Source organism: Nematolebias whitei, chromosome 14 (assembly GCF_014905685.2).
Source record: "Nematolebias whitei isolate Nwh7 chromosome 14, NemWhi1, whole genome shotgun sequence".
Classification (NCBI taxonomy): domain Eukaryota; kingdom Metazoa; phylum Chordata; class Actinopteri; order Cyprinodontiformes; family Rivulidae; genus Nematolebias; species Nematolebias whitei.
The window spans coordinates 19027241-19053910 of record NC_056511.1 but is presented as its reverse complement, the minus strand read 5'-3'; the positions used below and the strand labels follow the sequence as shown (position 1 = coordinate 19053910).

General features: G+C 39.3%; 2 protein-coding genes across 3 annotated transcripts in view; both read right to left on the bottom strand.

Moving 5' to 3' along the window:
* Positions 1-250: 250 nt before the first annotated feature.
* On the bottom strand, positions 251-3387 carry LOC119420563 (regulatory factor X-associated protein). Its single transcript, XM_037687976.1, has 3 exons — positions 2751-3387; positions 2219-2329; positions 251-541 (listed from the first exon to the last, which is right to left on the bottom strand). Exons 1-3 carry the CDS (start codon positions 3174-3176, stop codon positions 437-439), a joined length of 642 nt encoding a protein of 213 aa, XP_037543904.1. The 5' UTR covers positions 3177-3387; the 3' UTR covers positions 251-436.
* Positions 3388-7343: 3956 nt separating this feature from the next.
* Positions 7344-26670, bottom strand: part of LOC119420549 (serine/threonine-protein kinase DCLK1) — a 69209-nt gene continuing 49882 nt past the window's right edge. For both annotated transcript variants that reach the window (XM_037687958.1, XM_037687959.1), the window contains 11 exons: positions 19139-19223; positions 18226-18398; positions 16572-16691; positions 13418-13564; positions 11783-11916; positions 11576-11653; positions 11154-11250; positions 10990-11070; positions 10786-10899; positions 10527-10600; positions 7344-7647 (listed from right to left, as the gene is read on the bottom strand). In XM_037687958.1, coding sequence (XP_037543886.1) covers positions 7590-7647; positions 10527-10600; positions 10786-10899; positions 10990-11070; positions 11154-11250; positions 11576-11653; positions 11783-11916; positions 13418-13564; positions 16572-16691; positions 18226-18398; positions 19139-19223 — 1161 coding nt within the window. In that variant the 3' untranslated portion in view covers positions 7344-7589. The remainder of the gene's footprint in view (positions 7648-10526; positions 10601-10785; positions 10900-10989; positions 11071-11153; positions 11251-11575; positions 11654-11782; positions 11917-13417; positions 13565-16571; positions 16692-18225; positions 18399-19138; positions 19224-26670) is intronic.

Below are 26670 nucleotides of genomic sequence, written 5' to 3'. Positions count from 1 at the left end.
AGACGAAACATTTTCTCATAAAACAAGACTTCAAAGTTTTACTGTTGGTTGTCACAAATAAGAAATATTCAAAGCATTTTTGTAGCTTTCGTTACAAAATGCTTTGCAAAGAAGTCCAATAGTTTTATCACAAATGCAACAATAAAATGTTTCATAAATATAAAATCCTCAAAATCAGATTGGAAACACTAAAAACAACACATATAAGTTATTATAACAAGATAAAAATAAATAAAAAAATCACAACGCTGCAATATCTCAACTTTAGGCAAATGTCAATCCAGGTAAACTGAAGTGAACGGTTGAGTCATACTCAGAAATATGAATTTCCCTAACAGTTTATGAGCGGTGCACACAGGTTCTATACATTTATGGATTGCCTTTTTTTCCCCTCAAAGTTTTTCCAATGCAAAACATATTTTACTGACACTGAGCGTTAACAGCCCTGGAACTGCTGCTGCGAATGGCTGCGGCTTTGTGACGCCAGGAGCTGCTGCTGCTGCTGCAGAAACCCAATTACCTCCGGACTCCTGAGCAGCGACTGGAGGAGACAGATGCACATATTAACAAAAAACTTCTAAGTGATGTAACAATTTACTTGCAACTACATATACAGTAAAAACTCTTGAGAGTTCGTAAGAGCAAGTCTTCAAAACTCTTAACATTTTGTCTAACAAAGAATCAACACGGATGAATCAAGTTTCATTTTGAGCACATGACTATTTCAAACAGTGGAGGAGTGGTGGCGCAGAGGTTAGAGAAGGTGAGTCTGATCAGAAGATCGCTGGTTCAACTCCCCGTACCGACGACATAAAAATGTGGGTGGGAAATGTGAAGCACCTACACCTGCCTCCACCCTAACTTGCTACACACTGGGCCCTTGAGCAAGGACATTAAAGATGGCAGCTCTCTGCTCCACACAGAGAGCTCTGGTTTGTCAGGAAGTTGCATCTGTCGTGAAAATAATTGTCTTTGTGCGGCATAGTTCACTGTGGCGACTCGTGAAGAAGAAGGGAGCATCCTCAAGAATAAAATCAAAATAAAAAAACTATTTCAAAGATACAGTCTGGTCATCTGGACAGTTTCTTTTTCTTTCTTTTTTTTTTGAGAGAGAGGTTTTGTTTTTGGGAGAAGTCAACAGGGGAGAGGACAGCCCTCAGAAACCATCTTATCACCAGCAAACTGGTTGGTCCACTGCAGGAATGTACTGCTCAGCGAGGAAAACAGTTTGTTTGTGACTCTTCAGACTGATGAAGCCCTTCGGATGGAGGGCGAAAAGTCTCTCAACAAAAAAAAAAAAAACTGTCCAGATGACCAGACTCTTCATTGAGCACGGACCTTGATATTTCAAAGATTACTATACAGTGAAATTAAAACAAAAAAGCCATAGAAACTAAGATATTTGAGTAAATATTGATAACGTTAAGATCCTGGATTTCTTTTTTTCGGCTGCTCCCTTCTTCAAGGGTCACCACAGTGAACTAAGTTGCACAAAGACTTGTCAATTGTTTTTATACTAGATGTCCTTCCTGACGCAACCACAGACCACCTAGCTACCACAGCCCTCTGTGTGGAGCAGAGAGCTGCATCTAGGGCGCCTGTTGGTGGGGGTTAAGGGCATTACTCAAGGGCCCAGAGTGGAGCAAATGAGGGTGGAGGCAGAAGTGGGTGTTTCACCTATCCCACCCACATTTTGATGTTTTCAGACGGGAGGTCGAACTGGCGACCTTCTAATCACAGGCTCACCTTCTCCAACCTCTGAACCACCACTCCCCCCAGTGTTAAGATCCTGGATAAAGGAGCAAAATATAAAAAGAATACCATCTATGGCACATTATACACTCATCAACAAACTATATAAACTATATTATACAGCAATACTGTACAGAAGAACTTGTATAGGTACTTGTATCTTGATATGTGACCTTGAAGCTGGGGTGATGGAAAGTGTACGTGACGCTCCGTATAGTGTTGATGCATGTGTCATTAAATTATCTTGAGTGGATCAGAAGTTGTGGATGGGAAGAGAGAGTTTATGGACCGACAGACTATACCATAATACGTCCTGCCTTCGATGGGGGTATAAAAACACAGATACCGTCTTCCAAATAGAAAGAATGATCCTAATCCTAACTTGATTGAACTTCTCTTCTCAATGGTAAAAGCTACCACCCTATCACCTGTATCATGACACGAGGCAGGCAAGCCAACAACTCACCAGTCTTTTCTGGTTGAGGACCTGCTCAATAAGGGAAGGTCTGGCAGGACGGTCCCCCACGGATCCCAGGCGCTGTTTGTTCACAGAAACTGGCCGCTCCTCAGAGTTTTCCTTAGAAGAAACAAAAAATATAATAAACAAGCTCGTGAGAGTTTTGTTTAAACTGAAGTACAGTTTTATCTGAGACAAAAAAAAGCAGGACCAGAAACATACAATTTTTACCAAAATGAGTAATGATGGCTTCTCATTAGATAACTTTACTAATTGGCTTTTATGTATGTGAATGTTTCTGTGAAGTGCCCTGAGACAACTTTGTTGTGATTTGGCGCTAAATAAATAAACTGAATTGAATTTTAAATGACTTCATAATTTAGTTACTGGAGAGCATTTTATTCAGTTGGTATGGATAAACGACTCTTTGCAGGCTTTTGTTAGTCATGTCCTACACTGCCCCCTGCTGGTCAAATGATGTAGGTGCAACAAAAGTTGAAGCCAACAAATGATGGATTCAAAGGACAAAGTTTGGTCTTACATCTAGTTTCCCGCTGGACATGGCCTGGTCACTCTTCTTCTTCTTGTATTTGTCTTTATACATCTTGTTGCGGTGTTTCTTGCACATCCACGGCTTCCTCTGCTTGGCCACCTGCGTTGTGGTCTCCTTGCATCCCTCGTAGGTGCAGTGTTTGGGGGCGTTGTCGCCCTCCGAGGCCTCCTCGTCGTTCAGCTCCTCCGGGCTGGCCGCGCTGTCTCGGGGATCGGAGTGGTCCATGACGTCACTCTCCTCGTCCTGATCGTCCATCATGCTGGAGACGTTCTCCGCTTCGTGCGGCGTCACCACATTTCTGCTGTCGACCACTCCGCTTTTATTCACGTAGTACCTCTGTCCGTCCTTAGTGAGCAGAAGAGTGGAGTCTTTGTCCTTGTTTGCTGCGGACGACGGCGCGTCCTCTTCACTCATGTCTGACAGCTAGCAAGCTAACTATCCGTCCTTACCGTTAGCTCGTGCTCACAATCATATACATGTTGGCAAACCCTTTTCTGTAATAAAAAGTGCAACCTTTTTCCATAAAAATCTATATTTTATCGCTATTATTTTAAATAATAATTGTAAGTGGTTTGTAGTCAACAACAGTAATGAGTCCGTGTTCTTCTTCTACGTTTTTTAAATGGCAGATCGCAAACCGCTTCAAGGTGCGTACCGCCACCTACCGTCCATGAGTGTAACTTCATATCTTCAACATAATGCTGTTCTTCAATTTTGTGTTCTGTAGTTATTGTAAACAACGCTTTTCCTCCTTGTTCCCGAGATTCCTGGAAACAAGGACTCAATTTTTGCCCCCCCCCCCCCCCCCCCAGTCTTTTTCAGATAGTAAATGGACTGCACTTATATAGCTCTTTTATATCTTGTCGAGATCCTCAAAGTGCTTTACACACAATGTGTTCCCTCATTCACCCATTCATGCAGCACTCTACTAGATCTATACAAAGAATAATCAGAGCTTTATCACATTCATACACCGATGGGACACACATCGGAGGCAATGAGGGGGTCAGTGTCTTGCCCAGGGACACGTCGGCATGTGACTGCTGGTAAAATCGAACTCCCAACTCTTGCATTGGAGGACGACTGCTCTAACCACTCAGCCACAGCCGCCCTCGATGCATTTTCTTCTATTTGAGTTTTATGGCGGTTGGGGAAACAAACAGAAAGGATGCATTACTGCTAACTTTTTTATTTTTTCTGCTGCCTCCGTGGTTACCACAGCGAACTAACACACAGAAAGACTTGACAATTGTTTTTTTTTTTTTTATGCAGCAACCACACACCACAGCCCTCTGTGTGGAGCAGAGAGCTGCCATCTAGGGTGTCCTGGGGAGCAGATGGTGGGGTTAAGGGCCAAGGGTCCAGATTGGGGCGAATGAAGGTGGAGGCTTCACCTTTTCCACCCACTTTTTGATGATATCGTTCCCAGGGATCCAACAGGCGACCTTCTGATCAGGGGCTCGCCTTCTCCAACCTCATGCACCACCACTCCCACAATTATCACAAACTACTATACTCAAATAAAAATATTTTTACATAGAACATGAAGAAACAATTACCAAAGGTGTTTTAAGATGTGACTTGAAAACACTAAAAGCTGTAGAGAGTCCAGGTGAAGGGGCATATGGTTTCACAGTTTAGGAGCTACAATTGAAAAGACTTGACCACCTCTGTGGACCAGTCTGGACCTCAGGACAACCGGAAGCATTAGACCTGAGGAGCCTGGAAGGCAAATAAAGCTGCAGGGGGTCAGACCTGCTCATTCGGGACCTTCTAAGACAACAATAGTATGCATTTCTAAAAGACTGCAGCTAAAGCAAAATATTATTTTTAAAACTTTCAATTTAAAAAAGGAAGTTTTGAAATGGGTCTAAAACTTGACCAGACAGAGTCAAGGTTAGGTGCCTTTAGCAACAACTGAACATGTTTAAAGCAGGATGGATGCAAAACTGTCCAACTTTAAAAAACCGGTGAGCAGTATTAGTTGGGAAAACAACAGATGTTTGAGCGTTTAGCTTTGAAATAGACAGAAGAAACTTCTTCTGCAGTTTTGCATGGACTCAGGCATGTACATACTTTTACCAAACCAAATGTTTTAACATCAAGATTGCCTCATTAAAGTTTGTAGTTTTTTCACACATCATCTGTCCTGCTTATATCTTATAGGTTTAACATTAAAGTATAACTTTGCATGTCCCTTAGTTTTTTTAATTCTGCCGTTCTACACCCAAAACATTGTTATGATTACCGTTCATCTCAGTCCTCCCACTTGTGCTCCAAACACTTGACCTGTCAAGCACAGGAATTTCCACTTTACTCGCCATGATTGGGATTCATAAAAACACATCAAGTACTCTCCTAATCAAGTACTCTCCTGTAGACACAGCGTAGGACAGCCTTGGTGGGATAAAAGCCTTTATTTTACTGGAGGAAATTAACCAAATCTATAGGAAACAACTCAACAAGCAAAATACCGTGTTTTTCTGACTATTCGGTGCACCGGATTATAAGGTGCATTAAGCAAAACAAAACAGATAAGTCTAACTTTGTTCAACTCATTTACAATAACCACATAAAATCGGTTCGAGGTCAGTAAGCACAACCAGAATTAATACATAAGGCACACCTGATTATAAGGCTCACAGTTGATTTTTGAGACAATTAAAGGATTTTAAGTGCACCTTATAGTCTGAAAATTACGGTAATGCCCTTTAAAAAAGACACCAGGAGTTGTTTTTTCTTTAAACCTTTTTTTATTATTGTTTTTATTTCTACTGCTGGATTTAGACCATTGGTGAACAGAGGTACAAGTATCAATCTTTGTGGAACAGACTGGAATGAGATGAAGCACTTTGGTAAACCTTGTGCCGGAGAGTGTGGATTTCAACCGCACATCAAATGTATACTTCACCATCTGCGCCACATCGCAGAGTGTGTGCAGTGAGAGGAACTACAGAAACATTGACATGTGCAACAATTTCTGCTCTATGAATTAAAATAAAAAAAAAACTAAAGCAGCTTTGCATTTCTTTCTTTCCCCCCCCACTCATCTAGCTTCACATTAGTTACCGGAAATGACTTTAACGTCTGTGACATCACTGCCTGAACAGAAATCAAAGATCTTTTTTTATTAATTTAACTGTAAATTCAAGCAACAACATCAGGAAAAAAAAATGCTCATTTTCATTTCAACTTGATATCTCTGCATCATTTCTTTTACCAACTGTCACACGTTTTTATTTGTCCGACTTTCATAGATATACTACTAGTAAAGAAATATACTGTATTGTGAACTATCAAAATAAATAAAATAGTTATTTACATGAACATATAAACAGTACTTTATCACTAATACAGCTTGTTTGAATAAGAATAGGCTACTGTATGTCTGTCATGCTTTCATCTAAAGAAATGAAGCCATGAATGAGGTTGTACAGAGCTCAGACAAACCTTTCTCCATCCTTTAAGCCTGACTGCTTGTCACATGTGCTGCTGGTTTTCATCCTTCATTCGCTTTGATTTTTTTTTTATTCAAAATCTCTTTTTTTTTTTTTTTCATTTATAGCTATACTAATAAAATCCATCTTTAAAACCAAATACTGGAAGAAGAATATTCCTAAATCACAACCGTACCTTTTGTAAGTGTTGAAATGTTATGATGTGGCGGTAAAAATGAAGATTAATGATAGAACTGAATTAGAACGTGAGAAAAAATGATTAGATCTGGGTTTGCTACAAGCTCGTGGATGTGTTGGACATGTTTTTTTTTTTTTTTTGGATTGAGATAATAAAGTATAAAGTAGCAGAAAAATGCACCATTATTGTCGTGTAAAACTGTAACACTGCAATCCAACATTACAGAAAGGCAACATCAATGTTCGATTCAGAGCGAAGTCAAAGCCCAAGCTCTGTCTTTGAATACTGCTAACACACTTTGCAAAACTTCATGCAATTCTCATTTTCCAACCTTGTGTTGTTCCTCAGATCTACCACACATTAATTAATTAATTAATTAGCTTGACGCTCTACTTCTACACAGATGTCCTTTATTTTCATTCCACCAAACTCTTGTAACTCAACAAAGAACATTTTTTATGAAAAAAGAGAGATGCCTATAAAAATGTTGCGACTAAAGAATAAATAAGGTTCAATAAAACATGAACACTGGTTGACGTTCTCATATTGCCGTAGAGCCGCTCCTCTGTAGGGAGGTTTCCATGTTTCAGCCCGGATCATCACTGAAAGGCCAACTGTCTTTGCCCTTTCTTGCTCCTTGAGCTCAGTAACATGTGCTCGGATGAGAGAACGGGAAAAAGAAATCAAAGTTCATCCACCTCACGCCACATTCTCCCCGTTTTCATCCTGGTCTCTGTTTCTTGTCGCCTCCCAAAATCATCAGGTTTGATTTTTTTAATCCAACTCTCCATCAGTCTCTCCTTCAGGTTTGGAAATACAGATTAAGGGATTACTCACCATTCACCCCCAAGATTGGCTGTAGAGGATATCTCCTCCTCCTCCGTACAGAGGGAGTAGCTGGATGAGGATTACCTGTCTCACCCCCCCCCCCCCCCACCACCACTGCTCTTTCCTGGCCTACTCTCTAAATGGGCAAGTTGGGAGACAAGACAGTGCTGCTGGCTGAGCTGATGGAGATATCATCAGAGTCAGATGTGGTATTTGGGTTTAGGGAGGGGTCGGAACAAGGGTCAGGGGTCACAGAAGTGGGGGCCATTGGCAGGCCAGGGAGGCAGCTGAGAGGCTCCGCCTGGTGCGCGTTCGTCGTCGGTTCTGGATTCACAGTCTGGATCGTCTGCAAAGGCGGCAGCTTTACATCCGGGTGGCGTCCTCGTCTGAGAACCTGCCTCTCCTTATCAAGAGGGGTGGCCTGTAAGGAGGACACAACATGATCTTTAGGTCCTCGAGCAGCAAAGTGGCTAAAACAATATGGAGGACCAAAGAGATGTACACACAGTCTGAAGTTATAGATTGGTGTTTATATTGACAGTCACAGGACGACTTACAGAAATCAAATATATTTATTGTAATTTTTGTGATTTCACAGTTTGGTGTTACTCTTTTACGTGTGGCAACATCTGTTGAAGTGTTTGGCTTTCTTTGAGCTCAGCAGTCTCTATGTGACACACCACAGCATCTTTAGCCTATAGACATTGGTATTGATTTATTTCTGTCCATTATTTGAGTTCTGTTATCCGGAATTCAAATAATGATATTTGAGTTATTATATATGGTTGTTATTCAGCCATACATTTTAGAGTTGCACCGCTCGGGGTGGATGCATGTTGGAGTAGCTCTGTTACATTCATTCTGACATTTTGCTTTTGGAAACTTTAATTCCTATTTTTCTGGATGCAACTCACTCTTTTTGGATGATTACTTCCTTTGGTTTTGGATGTTGTGCATCTGGAAGGACTTTTACTGATTTTAAAAAACTTTTGAACATTTATTATGATGCGTAACCATAACAACAAGGTCCAACAATTTTCAGTCAGGTCATCTGGAATTTTTTTTTTTTTTCTGAAACGTTTCACCTTCCATCCAGAAGGCTTCATCAGTCAAGGAAACATGCAACACAAAACTGATTCTTCTCCCAAACAGCTTACTTCAAAGTGACCTGACTGAAAATTGTTGGATTGTATACCTGGATTATTGAGCATGGACTTTTCTAACAACAAGGTGTTTTTTACAACCAGGAGCAGCCGATTAACAACTCAAAAGCTCAAATAATATCTCAACTACAGCCCCAAATCTCAAATGAGTTGAAAAGGAGGCTCCGTGGATGCATTCACATCTACCTGTCGACAGTGATCCAGTGCTTGACCACTGAGATCCTAAGATCTCCTAAGGAGATCCTGGAACCGGCAAGAAATGCGGCTTGTGATAGCAGAAAGAGTGGGATCATCCCCCGGCACCTGCAGCCGGTTGTCCGTGGCGACGAGGAGCTTGGCAGGCTTCTGAAAGGAGTGGCCATTGCTCTGGGAGGAGTTATGCTCGGCATTCGGGTGGTCCTGCAGCGGGAACCAAGAGGCCAGCCGAGACTGGGATGACAGATTGGATGGCGTTTGTGGACAGTTTTTCGGATCCACTATGGGACGAACCTTTACAAGAGATCCTTTCTGTCTACAACCATCAGTATCTATAACATCTCTTGATGAAACGAGGATAATGAGTTACAACAACATTTAATTTCCCTTTGGGATTAATAAAGTATTATTGCATTGAATTGAATTGAATTGAATTGAATTGAATTGAATTAATTTGGTGAATTAATCTTCATTACGACTGCATTCATATTTTAAAAATGTTCTGTACATTGTAATCAAATAACTTTTATATAAATATACTGTGCTAGGGCAGCATGGTGGCACAGTTGTTAGAGCTGTTGTCTCTCAGCGAGAAGGTTGCTGGTTCAAATCCCAGCCGGGGTGCCTTTCTGGGTGGAGCTTACATGTTCTCTCTGTGCATGAATGGGTTTTCTCCAGATACTCCAGTTTCCTCCCACAGACCAAAAACATGCATGTTAGGCTGATTGGTAACTCTAAATTGTCCCTAGGTGTGAGTGAAAGAGTGAATGGTTGTTTGTCTCTGTGTGTCCCTGTGATGGACTGGAGACCTGTCCAGGGTGTCCCCCGCCTTTCGCACAGTGACTGCTGGATACCAGTGACCCCTGCGACCCAAAAAGGAAGAAGCAGGTAAAAGATAATGGATGGAGACTGTGCTGTTTTAGTCATTTGTCCATGGTATGCCAAAATGTTTGTCTCAGTTCGTCATTGTATGCTTTGATTTTTAACACTTGTAACTTTTTTCCTTTTTTTAAATTTGCTTAATTTACAAAACATTTTCCGCACAGAAATACATATGGATCTCACCAATTTCTTCAAAAATACTGTTCAAAATAACTTAAATTCTTCTTCAGCATACTTCTTCTATCATTGCCTTCTTATGCTTATTTTAGATTTTTGCTATTGGTTTGATATTTTTTATACAGTTTTTGTTCATTTTAGATTTTAGCAACAGTTCTGCTTGCTTTAGTTTCTGTTATGCTTGTTTGATTCAACGATTCAGTTAAAAATCTGTTCTTCAACAGAGTTCATCCAGCATTGCACTGCATTTTGAGCAGAAAATTCAAGTTTAATGGTTCCCTGTCATCTTCTTTGTTGTGATGTGCTTTTTCTAACTGTGAATCTCAAGGTCCTCCATATGTAAGCAGGAAAAATCTCACAACAGAATTTGCGTACCGGTAACTAAAGCCGAATGATTTGATTTCTCAACGAGCATCTCAGCTGGCAGCAACACAGCAAGCACAATAGCAAACAAACAAAAACTAAAAGACACAAGCAAGGATAAAAAAAAAAACGTTCCTTTCCAAAAGCAATATGCAAAAATAAATTGTGCAAACAAAGATTCACCAAGGGATTGGAACACCCATTTTTGACTTCTTTGTCAAAAATGTAGCCCTCTATAACGTAAGATAATTTATACAGTTCCAGGAGACACTGATAAACAGCAACACCACAAAAGACGAGGCTGGAACTGAAGACGACAATAATGCAGGAATAAAATCGGCTATTGTAACGAGTAAATGAAGCAAGGGAAGCAGCAATAAGCCAAATGATGCTGTGAAAACAGCACACAAGCAGCATCCATTTGGGTGGCCCTCAAGGATGGAATGGAAGGAGTTATCAATTTGTCTTTATTTCTACGTGGTTTGGGACTTTGTCACGTCTCTATGGAAACCTGGCGTACCTTATCCAGTACATGGCCGGGTGCTGGTAGAAATCCAACGACCCAGATCTCTGCATAGAAAAGCTGTCATCCAGCTGAACAGAGGAAAAAAACCAACACAATAAATCCAAACACTAGGTCATGTAGAAACACAAACTTCACCCAGAGAGCTGCATCTCATGGAAGGAGTTAACTGATACGACAGAAACTATGAACCTTTGTGACAACCATCTGTCAAAGTAGTTGATTTATAAGAACTGTAGTTTGTAGTGGTACTTACAGAAATGACAGACACTCCGGCAGTGGTGTCATTAACTTTTGGACCGGTGTTAAAGTGCTTCTTTATCTTTCCTGCTACTAACAGCTGGTGCTCGTTCTCACATAGACCTTCATTCTGCAGCAAGAAAAAGAGAAGAACATTTATGGGTTTCTGGGGTGAATAAATACTGCAGCTGAATACATAAATCAAAGCCGTTGTACTTACAGTGACCCAAGGGTGCTCCAACACCTGGAGGGCGGTGCATCGCTGATCCACCTCCACCTCCAGCATGGATCGGATCAGATCCTGCGACGACAAGCAGCAAGGGATGAGTTTGTCACGACTGAAAGTGCATGAATCAGTTCAAATCTGACCAAGAGAATATCTACCTTGGCTGCCTCTGACACGTTGTCCCAGTAGGGAAGAGGAAATTCTAGCTGTCCCATGAGAATCTGATCGAAAAGTGCTTCTTGGTCATCGCTGCTCCTGCAAATGTTTCCATATAAAGTACATTAATGAATTAATAAAGTAATAAATTAATATTTATATCTATTGACAACCTTAATAGGGACTCTTGTACAATTTAAATGATAATTTTGTGTTCCAGTGTGAGAAACGGCGACCTCTGGTGGTAAATTATTTTAACTGCAACCAAAGAAGTCCACCCAGACTATAGTCAAGGTTTCCCAGAGTTGCATCATGACATTTTTGCTCATCATTATAAAGAGAACGTGACAGCCTTTCTGCCAATTAGTGTTACTCCCTGCAGTGTCAGATCAAAAGAGTGCTAACAGAGCTTCTTTTAACTTACCCTCGAAAAGGCGGGAAACCACACAGTAGGATGTAGGTGATGACTCCAGCTGCCCAGATGTCAACTTTAAGGCCATACCTACACCATAATAAATAACTCAGTTCAAGGAAAGAGAGGGGAAACGCTGCAAACTTACAGATAAGATACAAAGGACTTTTTTCCTGTTTAGCTAAATGAAACAAAACCTGACTGCTGCAGTATTCTTACCCTGTTTCTGCAATGATTTCAGGTGCTACATATGTTGGGGTCCCACAGACAGTGTAGAGGGGTCCGTCCACAACAGTTGCCAAACCAAAGTCTCCCAGCTTGAGGCTTTTGGAACCGTCTGCATGTTCATACACCTAAAAGTGAAGAAAATCCACATCACAATCTGTCAAACTCGTGATTTTATGTGGCTGTAGCGAGATTTTCAGAATTCAGACCTTAAATGTTTCACTTCCTACTTTATTACTAGCCACAACATCTTATAGATGCAGCTTTACCATTGAATACTTAATTTGTTACAACAAAAATTACAATTTTAATTTAAATTGAGTCTTTTTAAGGTTTCAATACCAAATGTCAGATGTTGCTTTAAAATTATGCACCTAGTTTTTATCATTTTATTTCCAAACAGCTCTGCCCCCTCTTATCTTGCTGATCTGCTGCTGCAGCCATATGCCCCAGAGTGCTCTCTGAGGTCTTAAGCTCAGAGCTGACAGGGCCTTCTCTGTTGCAGGTCCAAGACTGTGGAATGACTTACCACTGCACGTCAGGCAGGATCCCTCTCTCACTGTTTTTAAGGCTCACTTAAAAAAACACTTTTATTCCCTGGCTTTTGACACTTTGTGATTTTGTTTGTAACCTGTCCTGTATTCAGCAATGATAGCCTTTTAGTTTTTATATTTGTACATTCGGATTACTGTCTTTGTTGCTGTGTGCTTTGCTTGTTTTGTTTTTGCTGTACTGCACTTTGGTTGGCCTTGTTGCTGTTTTAAGTGCTTTATAAATAAAGTGGTATGGTACCGCATATATGGCATGGCATGGCATGGCATGTTATGGGATAATATGGTATGGCATGGTATGGTATGTATGTATGTATGTATGGTATGGTATGGTATGGAATGGGATGGGATGGGATGGGATGATATGGTATGGCATGGTATGGTATGTATAGTATGGTATAGGATGGTATGATATGGTATGGTATGGTATGATATGGTATGGTATGCATGGTATGGCATGGCATGGCATGGTATGGTATGCATGATATGGTATGGCATGGTATGGTATGGCATGGCATGGCATGGCATGGCATGGTATGGTTTGGTATGGTATGACATGGCATGGTATGGTATGGTATGCATGATATGGTATGGCATGGTATGGTATGGTATGGTATGGTATGGCATTTCATTTGGTATGCGATTATCATGTACCATTACATCAAAACAATGTTAAATAACTCATCTGCAAACCAAGAAAGACGTGAAAGCAAAATAAAGAAAATAACCTAGTTTTATATTAGGTGTGTGGCATTTAAGGTGGCCTTGAAATAGACTGTTTTTTAAAAGTGTGAATCTGACCCGAGCTTCGATTGGCACACGAAGAACAACACTTGGAGTATGGAGATGACAATTAAGATTTCAACAGAAGGGAGACGGAGCGAATGAGGGAGTGTGCAGGAGGTGTGAAGGCAGCACGGATGAGTCATTTCTTTCTGCGAGAGCCAAGAGTCAGTGATATGACTTCATCGTTCATTCAGAAAGGCGACAGGAAACAAGAGTATGGGGAAGGGGGGGGGGGGGGGAGACACACTGCGACAAAGTTATATGAGCTTGTGCGTGCACAGTGTGAACTCACCAGTAGGTTTTCAGGTTTGATGTCTCTGTGGACAATGTTGAGGCTGTGGAGGTATTTAATGGCGTTGGCCAGATTGTAGAGCATGCCACTGGCGTCTCGCTCCGTGTATCTGTTGGCCGAGGTGATGGCGTCGAACAGATCTCCGCCCTGAGAGGAAGTCAGGATAATTACTTGAGTTAAAAGTTTAATTTGAGTTATTGGGAGCGTAATGCTGAGAAACAGTCCAGGCAAAGAGTTTTCAAGGTTGAAAAGCAGTGCAGGATTGTCTCCCCTGCCTGTTCAGCAGGATGAATGTTCTCCTCCCTCAGCTTGGTTGAAATTTCTCTCTGTGTCTTTAATAGTTTATTTTGGTAATAATGTCTTATTTCTTTCCTCTTTTCTTTGTCTAAGTTCATAATATTTTTCACTTGTTCTGAGTCTCTTTTCTTTCGTCCTCTAAGTGGAGCAGAGGATTTCAGAGGGCTGAGTTTTTCCCTCTCTTCCAGCACAGATATAGAGCTTCCACAGACACAGCTGTTTTAATACGAGAACTACCAAATGCACCATTCAGCCTCTGTCCAGAATATCTGCCATTTTACATGTGTTTATACTGTAGATACACCAATCCATCTACCGTATTTATCAGACTATAAGTCGCACTTAAAATCCTTTAATTTTCCCAAAAATCGTCAGTGAGCCTTATAATCCGGTGCGTCTTATGTATTAATTCTGGTTGTGCTTACTGACCTCAAACCGATTTTATGATTTAATGTGGTACACGGCGCTCAAAAATCTGTCAAAATGAACTTGTTTCGCTTAATGCGCCTTATAATCCGGTGCGCCTTATAGTCCGAAAAATACGGTAACCAGGAATGTCTTCAGCAACCATTTATTTACACTCATTTATCAGCTGTTGTAAATATAAGCCTAAATATTTTTATACATTTCACTTTAAATGATCTAAAATCTAAATAGGTTTTGAATAAAAATAGACAAAAACAACCTATTTAAAATGTTAAAAAGCCAAATACTTTACTTTCTTATTAATTTCTTGACTAAAATGACCAAAACTTACATATTTATGAGTGACCCTCCTAAAATGACAGCTAATAGCAATATTGGCGTCAAGTGCCTTTAGTTTAGTGTTTAAAAGCGCTCAGAGTTATTTAATGAACAAGAATCCTCAAAAGATTTTGGTTGCAATTTGTCGTTGCAGAAAGGCGCTTTTTGAGAACACCAGAAAAATATTATTTTGTGTTCACTGGACTGAATAAAACTGTAAAAGATTACAAAATCATAGTGCTGAGACTCCAGATCAATCCACAGTTTGCAAAAATAAAAGATGTGTATTGTTAAAACACGTTTTCAACAAGTTAAGCCAAATGTAATTTTGCTTGTGTTTTCAGAAGTGAAAATGCAGATTATAAAACAGTGTTCACATGAACTGCTCTGAAACATTTCAAACTGGAGTCGTTTCAAGATGGCAGGAGTCCACTTTTGATTTGGCTCGGCTTGAACTAGTCGTTAGCACATCTATCTTGTGTTACCTAAACTGGATCTCCAAACTGAGGTCGTTCAAAAAGCAGTCCATAACAAGAACAGATCCCAGCGTTAAAGAATTTGAACTGAACTTGAATATCGTATAAATGCACCACCATCATACTGGCTAATCTTTTCTCGGTGTGTTTAACTTGGTACATTGAAACAGGACTATTTCCTTAAACTGCCATAAATCGTTGTCTAAGCATATAATTGACTGTTTATTAATGAGAGTTTGTAAGAGAGATCATATCTGTCCGGTTTTAGCTTCTCTGCATTGGCTCCCTGTCAAATTTGGAATATAATTCAAAATATTACTTCTAACATATAAAGCCCTCAACAACCTAGCTCCATCTTATATTTGAGATCTTATTGTTCCATATTTTCCCAATAGAGCACTTTGCTCTCAGAATGCAGTTTTACTTGTGGTTCCTAGAGTTTCCAAGAGCAGAATGGGAGGAAGATCTTTCAGTTATCGGGCTCCTCTCTTGTGGAACCAACTTCCAGTGTCTGTCCATGAGGCTGATACATTGTCCAGTTTTAAGATTTGGCTAAAGTCTTTCCTTTTTGATAAGTTAGGGTCAGCTTGGGCTTCCTGAGCTATCCCTTAATTATGCTGCTATAGGCTTAGACTGCTGGAGGACAAATTGACCACATCTCCTCACTCTGCTGCTGTCTTTACGTGCTCTAGTCTACCCGTTTTGTATTTGTAATTATTTCTATCCTTAACATCTGTTTATTTTTTGTATTTCCTCTTATAGAAAGTAAACCTGGACCTGTCATTCTGTGTTTGTCTGTTTCTCCTTCCTGTTCTCTCAAACCCAGCCACTCGAAGCAGATGGCCTCTCATCCTGAGCTGGAGGTTACTTCCTGTTAAAAGGAGTTTTTCCTTTCCACTGTTGCCTTTGTGCTTGCTCAGGATGGGAGACTGTGACAAAGTCGATTCAACACAATCTGCTGGCTTCCTTAGATACCGGTAGTTACTTTTTTTACTAATTGGCTTATTTTTATATGTATGAATGTTTCTGTTCAGTGTCCTGAGATGACTTCTGCTGTGACTTGGCGCTGTATAAATAAACTGAATCAAACTGTTTAGATCACAGCTAATTCAAAGCAAAGGGCTGACTCAAAAAAAAAAAAAAAAAATCAACATATTATGTAAACTGCATACTTTTACTTCAGCTTTATATTGTTTCCCCCCTCGTTTTCAGTTAAGACAGCAACTATTTCCCACCTCATTCAACCACAGCTCCCTCACCCCCAGTCCCCATCCTCCTACTTTGGACATGGTCACACATGCGTGCATCTCTCCCACAGACTGGCTCACTCCTATATTCTGTAGTACTCCACGGCACAACGCGAACAGATGGATCACATTCTTGGCTCCTGAATTATGCACAAGCATTTCTTGACTCAGAAAGCTAGAGCAAGAATAAAAAATGTGAACACACTTGCGCCCGAGAGGGGTGACACAGACCGATTCTCTCTGTCTCATTCTGCGTGACTTTATTTGTCTACACTGCCTGATTGTTCCTCGTCTGTCTCTATCATCTGTTCTGCTCCTCACAGATGCTCTCAAGTTTATTATAATGATTATATATGTAGGAGAACGTGTTATTGACATATAAAGACACACCTTGACCAATTCCATGACCAGGTACAGTTCATTGTAAGTGTCCAACTCCTCAATAAGTAAAACGATATTTGGATGTTTGACTCTCCGGAGGATGGCCACTTCGTTCTGGATCATGTGCTCCTTGAAAAAAAAAAAAACAAAGGAAATAATATAAATTTTATAGGCAAGTTAAACATTTATCAAAATAATATTTCTGCACTGCTGCAGGAAGGTGCAGGTGCTCTACTGAGGTCAGCAAAGTAAGATGTCTGCAGTTATTTCTTGTTTTTAAGCTTTGCCTGAAGCTTTTTTGAAGATGTCAGCCCAAATGTAAGGGGGTGGGGCATTATACTCTAACATGAGTACTATCTCATTCCCTGCCACACAAACTGAAGCAGTTATACATGTTTTGCCCGTATCTCTATAAGGGGGATAGCTGCATAATATAGATAACTATGTGACTTATCTGTCTAAATAAAGGTTGAATGAAAAGCCATTTTTACAGAAATAAAGCTAACATTTGATGTGGCAGTCACTAAAAATGATCCTCAGTACGTTGCAACATTTGATAATAATGACTATAACTAAGTCTGTTCTCAGCACAGGATAAGATAATAAGATTATTTAATTTCAGCTGTTTTGTTACAGGCTTGTTCTATTATTGTGTGAATGTTTATGAAGTGTTCACACCGTTGTGATCCATTTTTCTTCCCAATGTTTTATGGCCGCTTTCTCGTTCCACAATTTTTTGTGCTATTTCAACAAATCATATCAAAACGGTCAGCTTGTTCAGGAGAAGGGTGATATGACTTTTGGTATTGGTGCAACTTTAGCTTTTTGAAATATTTAGCCTTTTCTGCCACTTTTTGTCTCATAGGAAATGATTTGAGCTCATTTTACATCCTTCAAATCTTTAGATCTGTTTACAACCTTTTACTGCTCCTTTCACATTTTGTTCTGCTTCAGCTTCCTTATGCAAATTTAAACAGTTTTTCAGCTACTTTCAGCAAATTTCAGCTGTTCTTTCAGCTGTTTTGTTCTCCTTTTAGATGTTTTCTGCTAACAACAACATTTTTGTGCGTCTTCTACTTCTTTCTGCTAATTTCAGTTTATTATGCTCCTTTCAGCTTACCGGATTTCTGCAATTTTCAGCTTCTTCTTTTTTTCAGGGTGGGGGTGCAAATTTCTGCTTTTATCAGATAATTTCCACTTTTTGTGGCTCATTCTGCTTCTTTAAGCTTAATTAGGCACAATTGTGCTCTCTGGACTTCCTTCTTGTATTTTAAGCTTCTTCCTGCCTTTTCAGCTACTTTTCATCTATTTTTTTTTCTAATTCCATCTTTTTTACCTAATTTTCTCATTTTTGTGCTAATTTCTACTTAATTAAACCAAATTCAATAAATATGTGTTATTTCTGCTTTCTTCTGCTAACTTAAGCTTGTTCTTCCATGTCAGCATCATCTTCTTCTTCTTTCAGCTTTTCCCTCTTCAGGGATAGCTAATTTCAGCAGGTTTTCAGCAACTTCTTCAGCAATAAGCCTTTTCACTGCATTTTCACAGGAAATGCAATTTCCTAGTTACTTTTGTACTTGAGTTTCAACATTTTCTTACAGCAAGAATATACTTTAAAACAATGTTTTGCTGTAGGAGTTTCATTCTGTGCTTGTTTTCTTACTTTGCCTCTGCATTTGCCTTTGTTGATGATCTTCAGAGCGTACTCTCGTCCTGTGGAGAGCTCCACGCATTCCCGGACGACAGCAAAGTTCCCATCGCCCAGCATCCTCCCCACTTTGTAGCAGTCTGATATGCAGGCTGGCACGACTGGAACCTCATCCACGAGATTCTCAGCTGTGGGAAGAAGCATACGTTTTGAAAACTGGTTAGAGACTTGGAAGTATGAATCAGTTCAGGCTCAGGCGGTGCACGTCAAATCATTCTCTGACATTTTAATGTGATTGAATTAGACCATTTTCTGCAAGATGTCCTGACAACATTAATAGTTTTATAGATATTTTTCAGCAACAGAGCATAATAACTCAGTCACATGCTTTAGTTTCATTCACTGGCTGCTTTATAGTCACACTGAGGCTCCACAGAGTCCTCTGTAAATAACAATCAATCAGGCAAATGGAAAATTAAATGTGGAACCAACTGGCAAATCAAAATGCAAATGTATGAAATGGGAACTGCATGGGTTTAATATAATTTATGAATTAATTTGGAACATCTGAAATAGTTTTCTGGGCTCTGTGAATGAAAGCAAAGATGAAAATGTCAGATTAAATTAGACCTGCCTCTCTTCATTTGAAGGCATTAAAGATGTTTTTTTTTTTCCAGCTTAATATTTGTTTTCCAAGTTACAAGTAAGCAACCTTTCAAATTGTTCCTATCACATCATTGTTTCAAAGTGAGGTGGGGGAGGGGGAACTCCATAAGGTGATAAAACATTGTGTTCAGAACAGAACGTACAAATCAGAGCAGGGCGGAAACACAATAAAAAGATGCTACAAAGGTCACAAACATGAGTCAGACTTGGACGCCTCTGCCGACTAACAACAAAAGATTTTTGCAGCATCAGTTCTCCTCACCTTCAGGAATGACTCCATCATCACCTTCTTCCACGGGGCTGGCAACTTGAGAGGAAGACAAAGAGGTGGAAGAGCCCTGTGATCCCTACAATAAGAGATGGGATAAGGAGATTTATTTAACCCATTGCCTGATTTAAACTCCTAGGACTTGGCATCCACATATGTGGACATTATAGACATTAATAATGCATGTTATGCAAGAGTTCAGGTCTTAGGAGATTAAAACTATAATTAAACTGTGTCAAAACATCCAAAAGTCTACAACAAAGTCCATGCTCAATAATCCAGGTATAGAATCCAACATTTTTCAGTCAGGTCATCTGGACAGTTGACCTGACTGAAAATTGTTGGATCCAAAAGTCTACTTTTGTGTTTGTTTATCTGTCTGAAGGTTTGAAAAAGACCAACAGCAAACCCCAACTGTTCCTGCTGAACAGACACTTGAATCCAAATAATTTCCTCAGGTCACTCCGACTGCTTTTAATAGAAACTTGGGTTTTGGAGACACAAATAAAGGCACATTCCACCACTTAGACGTAAAAGAGAGCAGCTAAGGCAAGGCGTCTGCATTTATCTAAGACAAAACCTCATTCCGCCCTCCACCTCCTAACCTCCTGTCTGGTTGTCATGGAAGCAGCAGGGATGAGGAGCGAGGATCCGGGCAGGACTATAAATGAGAATCTTCTTGTGTTTCTGTTTTTTCCCCCTCTTCCTCTAACGCTGTTCCTCTCCTTGCTGGTCTTTATTATCTGGCTGCGTTATCTGTTCAAATCCTTCGCTTTTGTTTTGCACTCAGTCATATTTGTGTTTGTGTGTGTGTCCACCAGTGGAGATGAATTTCATCATCGTTCCCTTTGTGCCCAGCATAAATTGTTAAAAATCTTGTGTAAATCTCTGAGGTCCCTTAAACTGCTCAGCTTGGTGACGATCTGCAATCACATCTAAAGTACGTGACTGCTTTTTCTTTATTTTTCATTTTTTTGCAGGATCTTTTGAGAACATCTCTCATCTTTTTGGAGAAGCATTTAGAATGTGTTTGTTGAATACATGGATGCAAGCCATGTTAAGAAACCCAGCCAGCATTTGAACCAGTGGGAGGTGTGAAACAAGGTGAATTTTGGCAACAAAACACAAAGAAATTATTATATTTCTAAGGTAAGAGTTACCTAGAAAATATTGGCAATGCTTGAAATTTCAACACCAGCTTTGTTATTTGAAGCCCAATAATAATTTGACACTTAAATAGTTATAAAGGCTAAGAAAAATACCCATGTTTAGATGTGCAAACTATACAAGTAGTGTAAATGCCAAACTCAAAAGAAATGTTAAAGGGTTACCATAGTAACTACACACCCATGTCTCTCACTCCTTGATAGCAATCTTTTACAGCATTGGATGAAAAAAGACAAAAATGTTTAAGTTTTGACGTATAAATTAGTATAACAAGTAAAAAGCCTGTGGAAAAAACACATCTGATAGCAAAAGTTGGTGTGTAGTTTAATGTTGATTACTGTGTAAAAAGCTATATGAAAATCCTTAAACTGTGATAAGTAAAAATCATAACGCATATCAAAATGCCACTTTAGTCATGGAAAACTCAAATTTCCCCAATCTGATTAATTCGTGAACAATGATTTTAATGTGAAGTAAGCCCGAGCTGCAGAGCTCCAAATAAAGCAGGGTAATCTCACACATTTGGCCAAAATAACATTGATCTCTATAAAAGGTTTCTTTTCAGTTTTTTGCACCTTGGTGAGACATAAATTGTAATCTGAAGATCAAAGCAACAGTGTAGTAATAAAGGCGTTTCAATGCTTTTACATTGCAACCTTAATGATATGCTACTGTATTTTTCAGACTATAAAGCGCACCAGATTATAAGTGAATGAATGAACAGGTCTGTTTAAGGTGCACTGGATTATAAGGCGCATTAAGCAAAACAAAAACCGTCCGATAAGTCAAACTTTATTCAACCCATTCACAATAACCATATAAAATCAGTTTGAAGTCAGTAAGCACACCCAGAATTAATACATAGGGCTCACAGTCGATTTTTGAGAAAATTAAAGGATTTTAAGTGTGCCTTATAGTCCGAAAAATGTGGTACTTCTGAAAACACGACTATAAGCATCTGTTTTGATGTTAAATTGTTCCCTTGACATGTGGACAGCTTCTTGTCCTAACAGAGAGGAGACAAGACAATTTACTTGAATCCAAAATACTATTTCCAGAACTCATCTGTCCCATTTCCTCGCCTGAGTAGCTGTCAGTGGATTTACTCATCTCTGCTTCTTCTGTGACCTGAAAAGCACCTAGCTGAATGTAACTGTGAGTCAGAGTATGTCTGCTTTATGTAACGCTGTGTTTGGTTTGGGCACTTATCCCAGAACAAGAAAACCCACTTAAAGCCCGACGGGCCTCCTGTGTCTTATCTCCACGTTCTGCTCTTTTGATTCCCCGCTACGTGCACCTCTTCTGTGCCCTGATCGCACACCCGACCCTGTCCTCTCCTCACTGAACCCCTATCTCGCTCTTCCTGCCACAGAGGGAAACAAAATACTGTTGCTATGGAAACTGCTCACAGAGAGGAGAACAGCTTATGAAACTTCCAGTGAGGAGACAGAAGCCTATATATGGTCACTTCCTGTCTGCGGGCTGGGGGTGGAGCTCAACCTTCCATGAAAATGTTTGTCCTGTGTGAAGGACCAGGAGGCAGTTAGACGGATGGATGGACTGGATGAGACGGAAGAGGCGGGGAAACAGAAAGGAAGACGTTTGGGGTTTCGTCAGTTGGGTAATAATCTTGATTTGTCAAGATGAATCCAGCTTTATATGTTGCACATGACACATTATCCCTCTTGTTTTTGCTGAACCAAATTGTTAAAAAGCACAAAGCGCCTGTTAGGAGGCAGCGCTCCTCCAGTCTGCAGTGGAAACACTCGGCAGCTGAATACTGATCAGTGTAGAAACAGGAATTAAAGAGGATGTCTATGGCTGCCCTTACTTGGAAAAAAAAAAAAAAATAAATAAATATATATATATATATATATATATATATATATATATATATATATATATCTGAGGAGCAGATGGGTTCCTGCAAAGATGATCTATTCTGTAGTGGGGAAAGAAAAGTCTGCCAGCTGTAGAAGTGGAGATTAAAAATGCAGCGCACATATTTACATAACCAAGTTAAGGATTGTTCCAGCTTTGTCCTCCCTGTCGCTGTCTGGATCTGATTATCTGACACACCCTGAAGCCTTTTTTTGATTCTGCCCATGAAGCTTGAAACCTCGTTTTCTATATTTCATGTCACCTTCAACGTCGAAAAATAGTATTAGAAGCAGGACTGTTTGTTTCAGTGGAAAAATTCAATATGATTTAATAGACTCAGAGAAGTTTGTTTAGTCCCATCTGGATTTTCCGTGGTTTTAAGGCAAACAAAATATAAGAGACAATTTGTCCAGACTCTTATTTTCTTGTTTTGACAAACAGCAAACATCATTTGCTTGACTCATAGGAGGTTTCTTTTTTCTGGTATACCAGACAGACATAATGAAGGTTCAAAGATTGTGACTTGGATACTTCCTGCAACTTTTGCATTACACAAGTATTCAGGAGTAATTCTAACATATGTGCAATAAAAATTATGTCGATGTAAACAACATGAACCACTGTGGAAAAACTGAAGCTGATTTCAGACGGCAGCAATTCTTTTTGGTCTCAAAGCAGCCATCACCCAATGCTCTAATAGATATTTGAAAAAGGTAGGATATGTATTGTGTGAATATTTATGAAGCATTCACACGATTGATTGAGATCCATTTTTCTTCCCAATGTTTTTCAGCATTTTCTTGTTCCACAATTTTTGTGCTATTTCAACAAATCATATCAAAACGTTCAGCTCGTTCAGGAGAAGGGAGCTATGACTTTTGGTGTTGGTGCAGCTTTAGCTTTTTGAAATATTTAGCCTTTTCTGACATTTTTACTCATAGGAAACAAATAGAGCTCATTTTATATCCTTCATATCTTTAGATCTGTTTACAACCTTTCAATGCTCCTTTCACATTTTGTTCTGGTTCAGCTTCTTTCAGCTTCCTTGTGCAAATTTTAACTTTTTTCAGCTACTTTCAGCTACCGGTAATTTCAGCTTTTGTTTTTCTTTCTTTCTTTTTACTCAGCTCTTTTGTGCTCCTTTCAGATTGTTTCTACTAACAACATTTTTCTGCTTCTTTTAAATTGTTTCTGCTAATTTCAGCTTGTTATGTTCCTTTCAGCATATTTTTGCTAGTTTCTGCTTTTTTTTTGTTGCTATTTCAGCTACTGTTTAGCCGTTTCATGCTAATTTTAGCTTAATCAGCTAATTCCACTTTTTTTTTTTTTGCACTCATTTCCACTTTTTTCAGCCTAATTCAGCAAAAATGTGCTCTCCACTTCCTTCTGGTAATTTTAAGCTTCTTTCTGCATTTTTAGCTACTTTTCAGCAGTTTTTTTTTTATTTTCTAATTTCAGCTTTTTTCAAATAATTTCCACTTTTTCATTTTCATTCTGCTTTCATCTGCTAATTTAAGGTTGTTCTATACATTTTCAGATAACTTTTTTGTATTTTTTAGCTAATTTCAGCTGTTTTCAGATAAATGTAATTTTTTTGTGGTTATTTCTGCTACTTTCAGCCTTACAAACTTCTTTCTGCTAATTTCTTGCTAATTTTTCAGCTTGTTATGCTCATTTCAGCTTTTTTCTGCTAATTTCAGCATTCTGTGCTATTTCAGCTACAATTTAGCTGTTTTATGCCAATTTTAGCTTTTTCAGCTAATTCCACATTTTTAAAAACTCATTTCAACTTTTTCTGCTTCTTTCTGGTTGTTTAAGCTTTTTTTCTGCCTTTTGAGCTGTTTTTGTTGCTAATTTCAGCATTTTTAGCTAATTTCCTAATTTTTATGCTAATTTATTTAAACCTAATTCAGCAAATATGCATTCTCTCTGCTTTATTTTGCTAATTTAGGCATGTTCTTCCATTTCAGCTACAACACAGCAAGTTTTTAGCTAATTTCAGCTGTTTTTCTGAAAATTCTTCAACAATCAGCATTCACACTGCATTTTCACAGGGAATGTAATTTCTCAAGTTACTGAAGGTTTTTTCCCACAAAACTTCTCTTCAAAAGATCTCAACCATTACTTTAATCATAATGAAACAAATGAACGAGAAGAGTGAAAAGACAGAACACGAAATGAAAATGAAACAATGAATTTAATGACTTTAACAAATGGAAATGAAACATTCTGCAAAGAAAACAAAACAAACAAACAAAAAAATCAAATGAACCAAAATGAGCTGGCAGCCTCTCATGATCACATCAGGAAAATAATGGATTACTAAAGGTCATTGCATGAATTTGTCCAGAAAAACAGAGTGAACTTTAGATGCAGTGAAGATAATAACATGCACATATAATCTTTGCACATAATTTCAATAAATAAGTTTCTTATTGCTTTGCCATTACAGAAATCACAGCTTCTGGTGTTTTGGTGCAGCCAGTCTTTTTGGCAGTCAAAGAAACATATTTGGACAAACTGTCTGGTGACATCGACACAACAGGAAATGAGAAATATAATACAGACCAAAACAAACAAAATAACATTTACATGATGAAATGAGATACTTTTACAATAATACATCATTTCTTCTTCTTTCTTCACATTTTGTTCTTACACTCTCTCACACGCACAAATAAATAATTAATGAACAACTTAATGGAGAAAAAAAACCCGAGCAATAAGAATGAAAGATGGAGCATGCAATTCAATGGATTGTGGATATGACTGAACACAACAACACAAAGACTGTACAGACCTGACTGTATCACAGCTTCTATAACACAAATCAGTCTGTCATGGTCAGTTCTTCAAACTGATTTCCACAGTTTCCACAGAGATGTGACCTTGTGAGTTCATTTCAATCATCTAAATGTGACTCTTATTGTTCGGTGAGAATGAGCTTATTGTGTTGACGGGTTTAACAGGAAATACTACAGCTATGCCTGTATAGCAAACTGGGAAGCTTCTTGTGAGGCAAGTGCCTTTTAGAGGACTATAAAGAGGACGGGGGGGTTGGAGCGTGACTTTGTGAATGCAAACTACTGTTTCGAGCCAGTTTCATAGAAAATGGGTCACAGTGTGCGCAGAATGTGTAAATCTGACAGTCTGCGCTTCAACCTCCTGTCTGCCACCCGTGCACGAATGCTGAATAAATGCATAAAAGGTTTCTTCTTGAAGCCTGTGTGAAAATGCAAGCGATTCTCTGAGCAATTTCTTTAAAGGTGTGCGCTCCTTTATGTCACCGCAGCCATGCATGCGGAACAGGTAAAGTTAAAAGTCCCAATGTCTGCTTCTGTTGCCCCAGGAAATGGGTTGGAACAGCCCGAGCAATGAGAGGAACCTACTTCACTGAAGTATTGGACTGCAGCGTTCAGCAAAGTGAACGGTTTAAATGGAGCAATCACAGTGGGTTACTAAAACTACATGACTGCCTGTGACATAGATTTCATTTTTTTTTAAACTTTTTATAACCTTCAACTTATAAGTTTAACTTAATTTGGAAGATTTTAGTGATTCACAACACCTTGGGCTGGTTTGAGCTTCATATTAGAAGTTTAAATGAAGAAGTCATGATTAACGGTGTCAGTCCCTGTGTCTGCGTTTGTCTGTCTGTTGGCAAAATAGCTCATGAATGAGTGGATGTATTTTAATGAAACTCTTAGAAAGTAAACACTGAACCATCTACAACTGCAAAAGTTTTGAAGTCAACCTAATTGAAGACGGCCGCAGCTAAACGTAGCAAACACAAAACGATTATAACTCAGTTTTACACATATTGAACCAGAGTTTGGTGAGTGACGTCCACCTCACATGCTCTGAACACCATTATATCATATAATATTTTCATTTAAATCCATAGCATCCAATGTAGCAGGCATAATGAAGTCCTTCAAGGAATGCTAGTCCTTTAATTAAAGCCACGCCCTTCGGATATAAGAAATTACCCACTTGCCTAACAAAAAGATTGCTGTGTGCGTGTTTAAACCCTGAAACTATAATTATTCCTGCATAATTAGGACAGCGTTGGCAAAGAAGGACAGAGGACGTCCACGTAATTTATTGGACTTGGTAACAAGTTCTTAAAATGAGCTTGGAATTCCTCCACAAGGGAAATAAAGGGATATAATTTCACAGTTTCAAATAAATATGCTTTCATAATATGGGGAAGTGAGAGGACGGAAAGGGTGCTCCTCGTGAGCGAGTGAGAACAACTGGGAGATAAATTGTCTCGGGAGGGAGGGATGGAGGGAGGGAGGGGAAAGCAATTGCTACCAGGGAAGATAGAAGAAAATAAAGAAGTGGAGGAGAAAATTACATCGTAATGCAGCAGAATGGAGAGGAATGAGATGATGGGGCTGAGGGGCGTCCACTCCTCCTGCTAGACAAGCAGATGTCTCATAGAGGGGTCAGGGAGTGCAAAACTCAGAATAATC

What these genes read in the sequence shown, in the direction of transcription:
- LOC119420563 (XM_037687976.1), bottom strand. Translation starts at nt 3,176, where the DNA reads ATGAGTGAAGAGGACGCGCCGTCGTCCGCAGCAAACAAGGACAAAGAC. An exon ending in TGTCCAGCGGGAAACTAGAT is followed by an intron (nt 2,330 to 2,750) that starts GTAAGACCAAAC and finishes GTTTCTTCTAAG; the next exon opens with GAAAACTCTGAGGAGCGGCC. An exon ending in TCCTCAACCAGAAAAGACTG is followed by an intron (nt 542 to 2,218) that starts GTGAGTTGTTGG and finishes TGTCTCCTCCAG; the next exon opens with TCGCTGCTCAGGAGTCCGGA.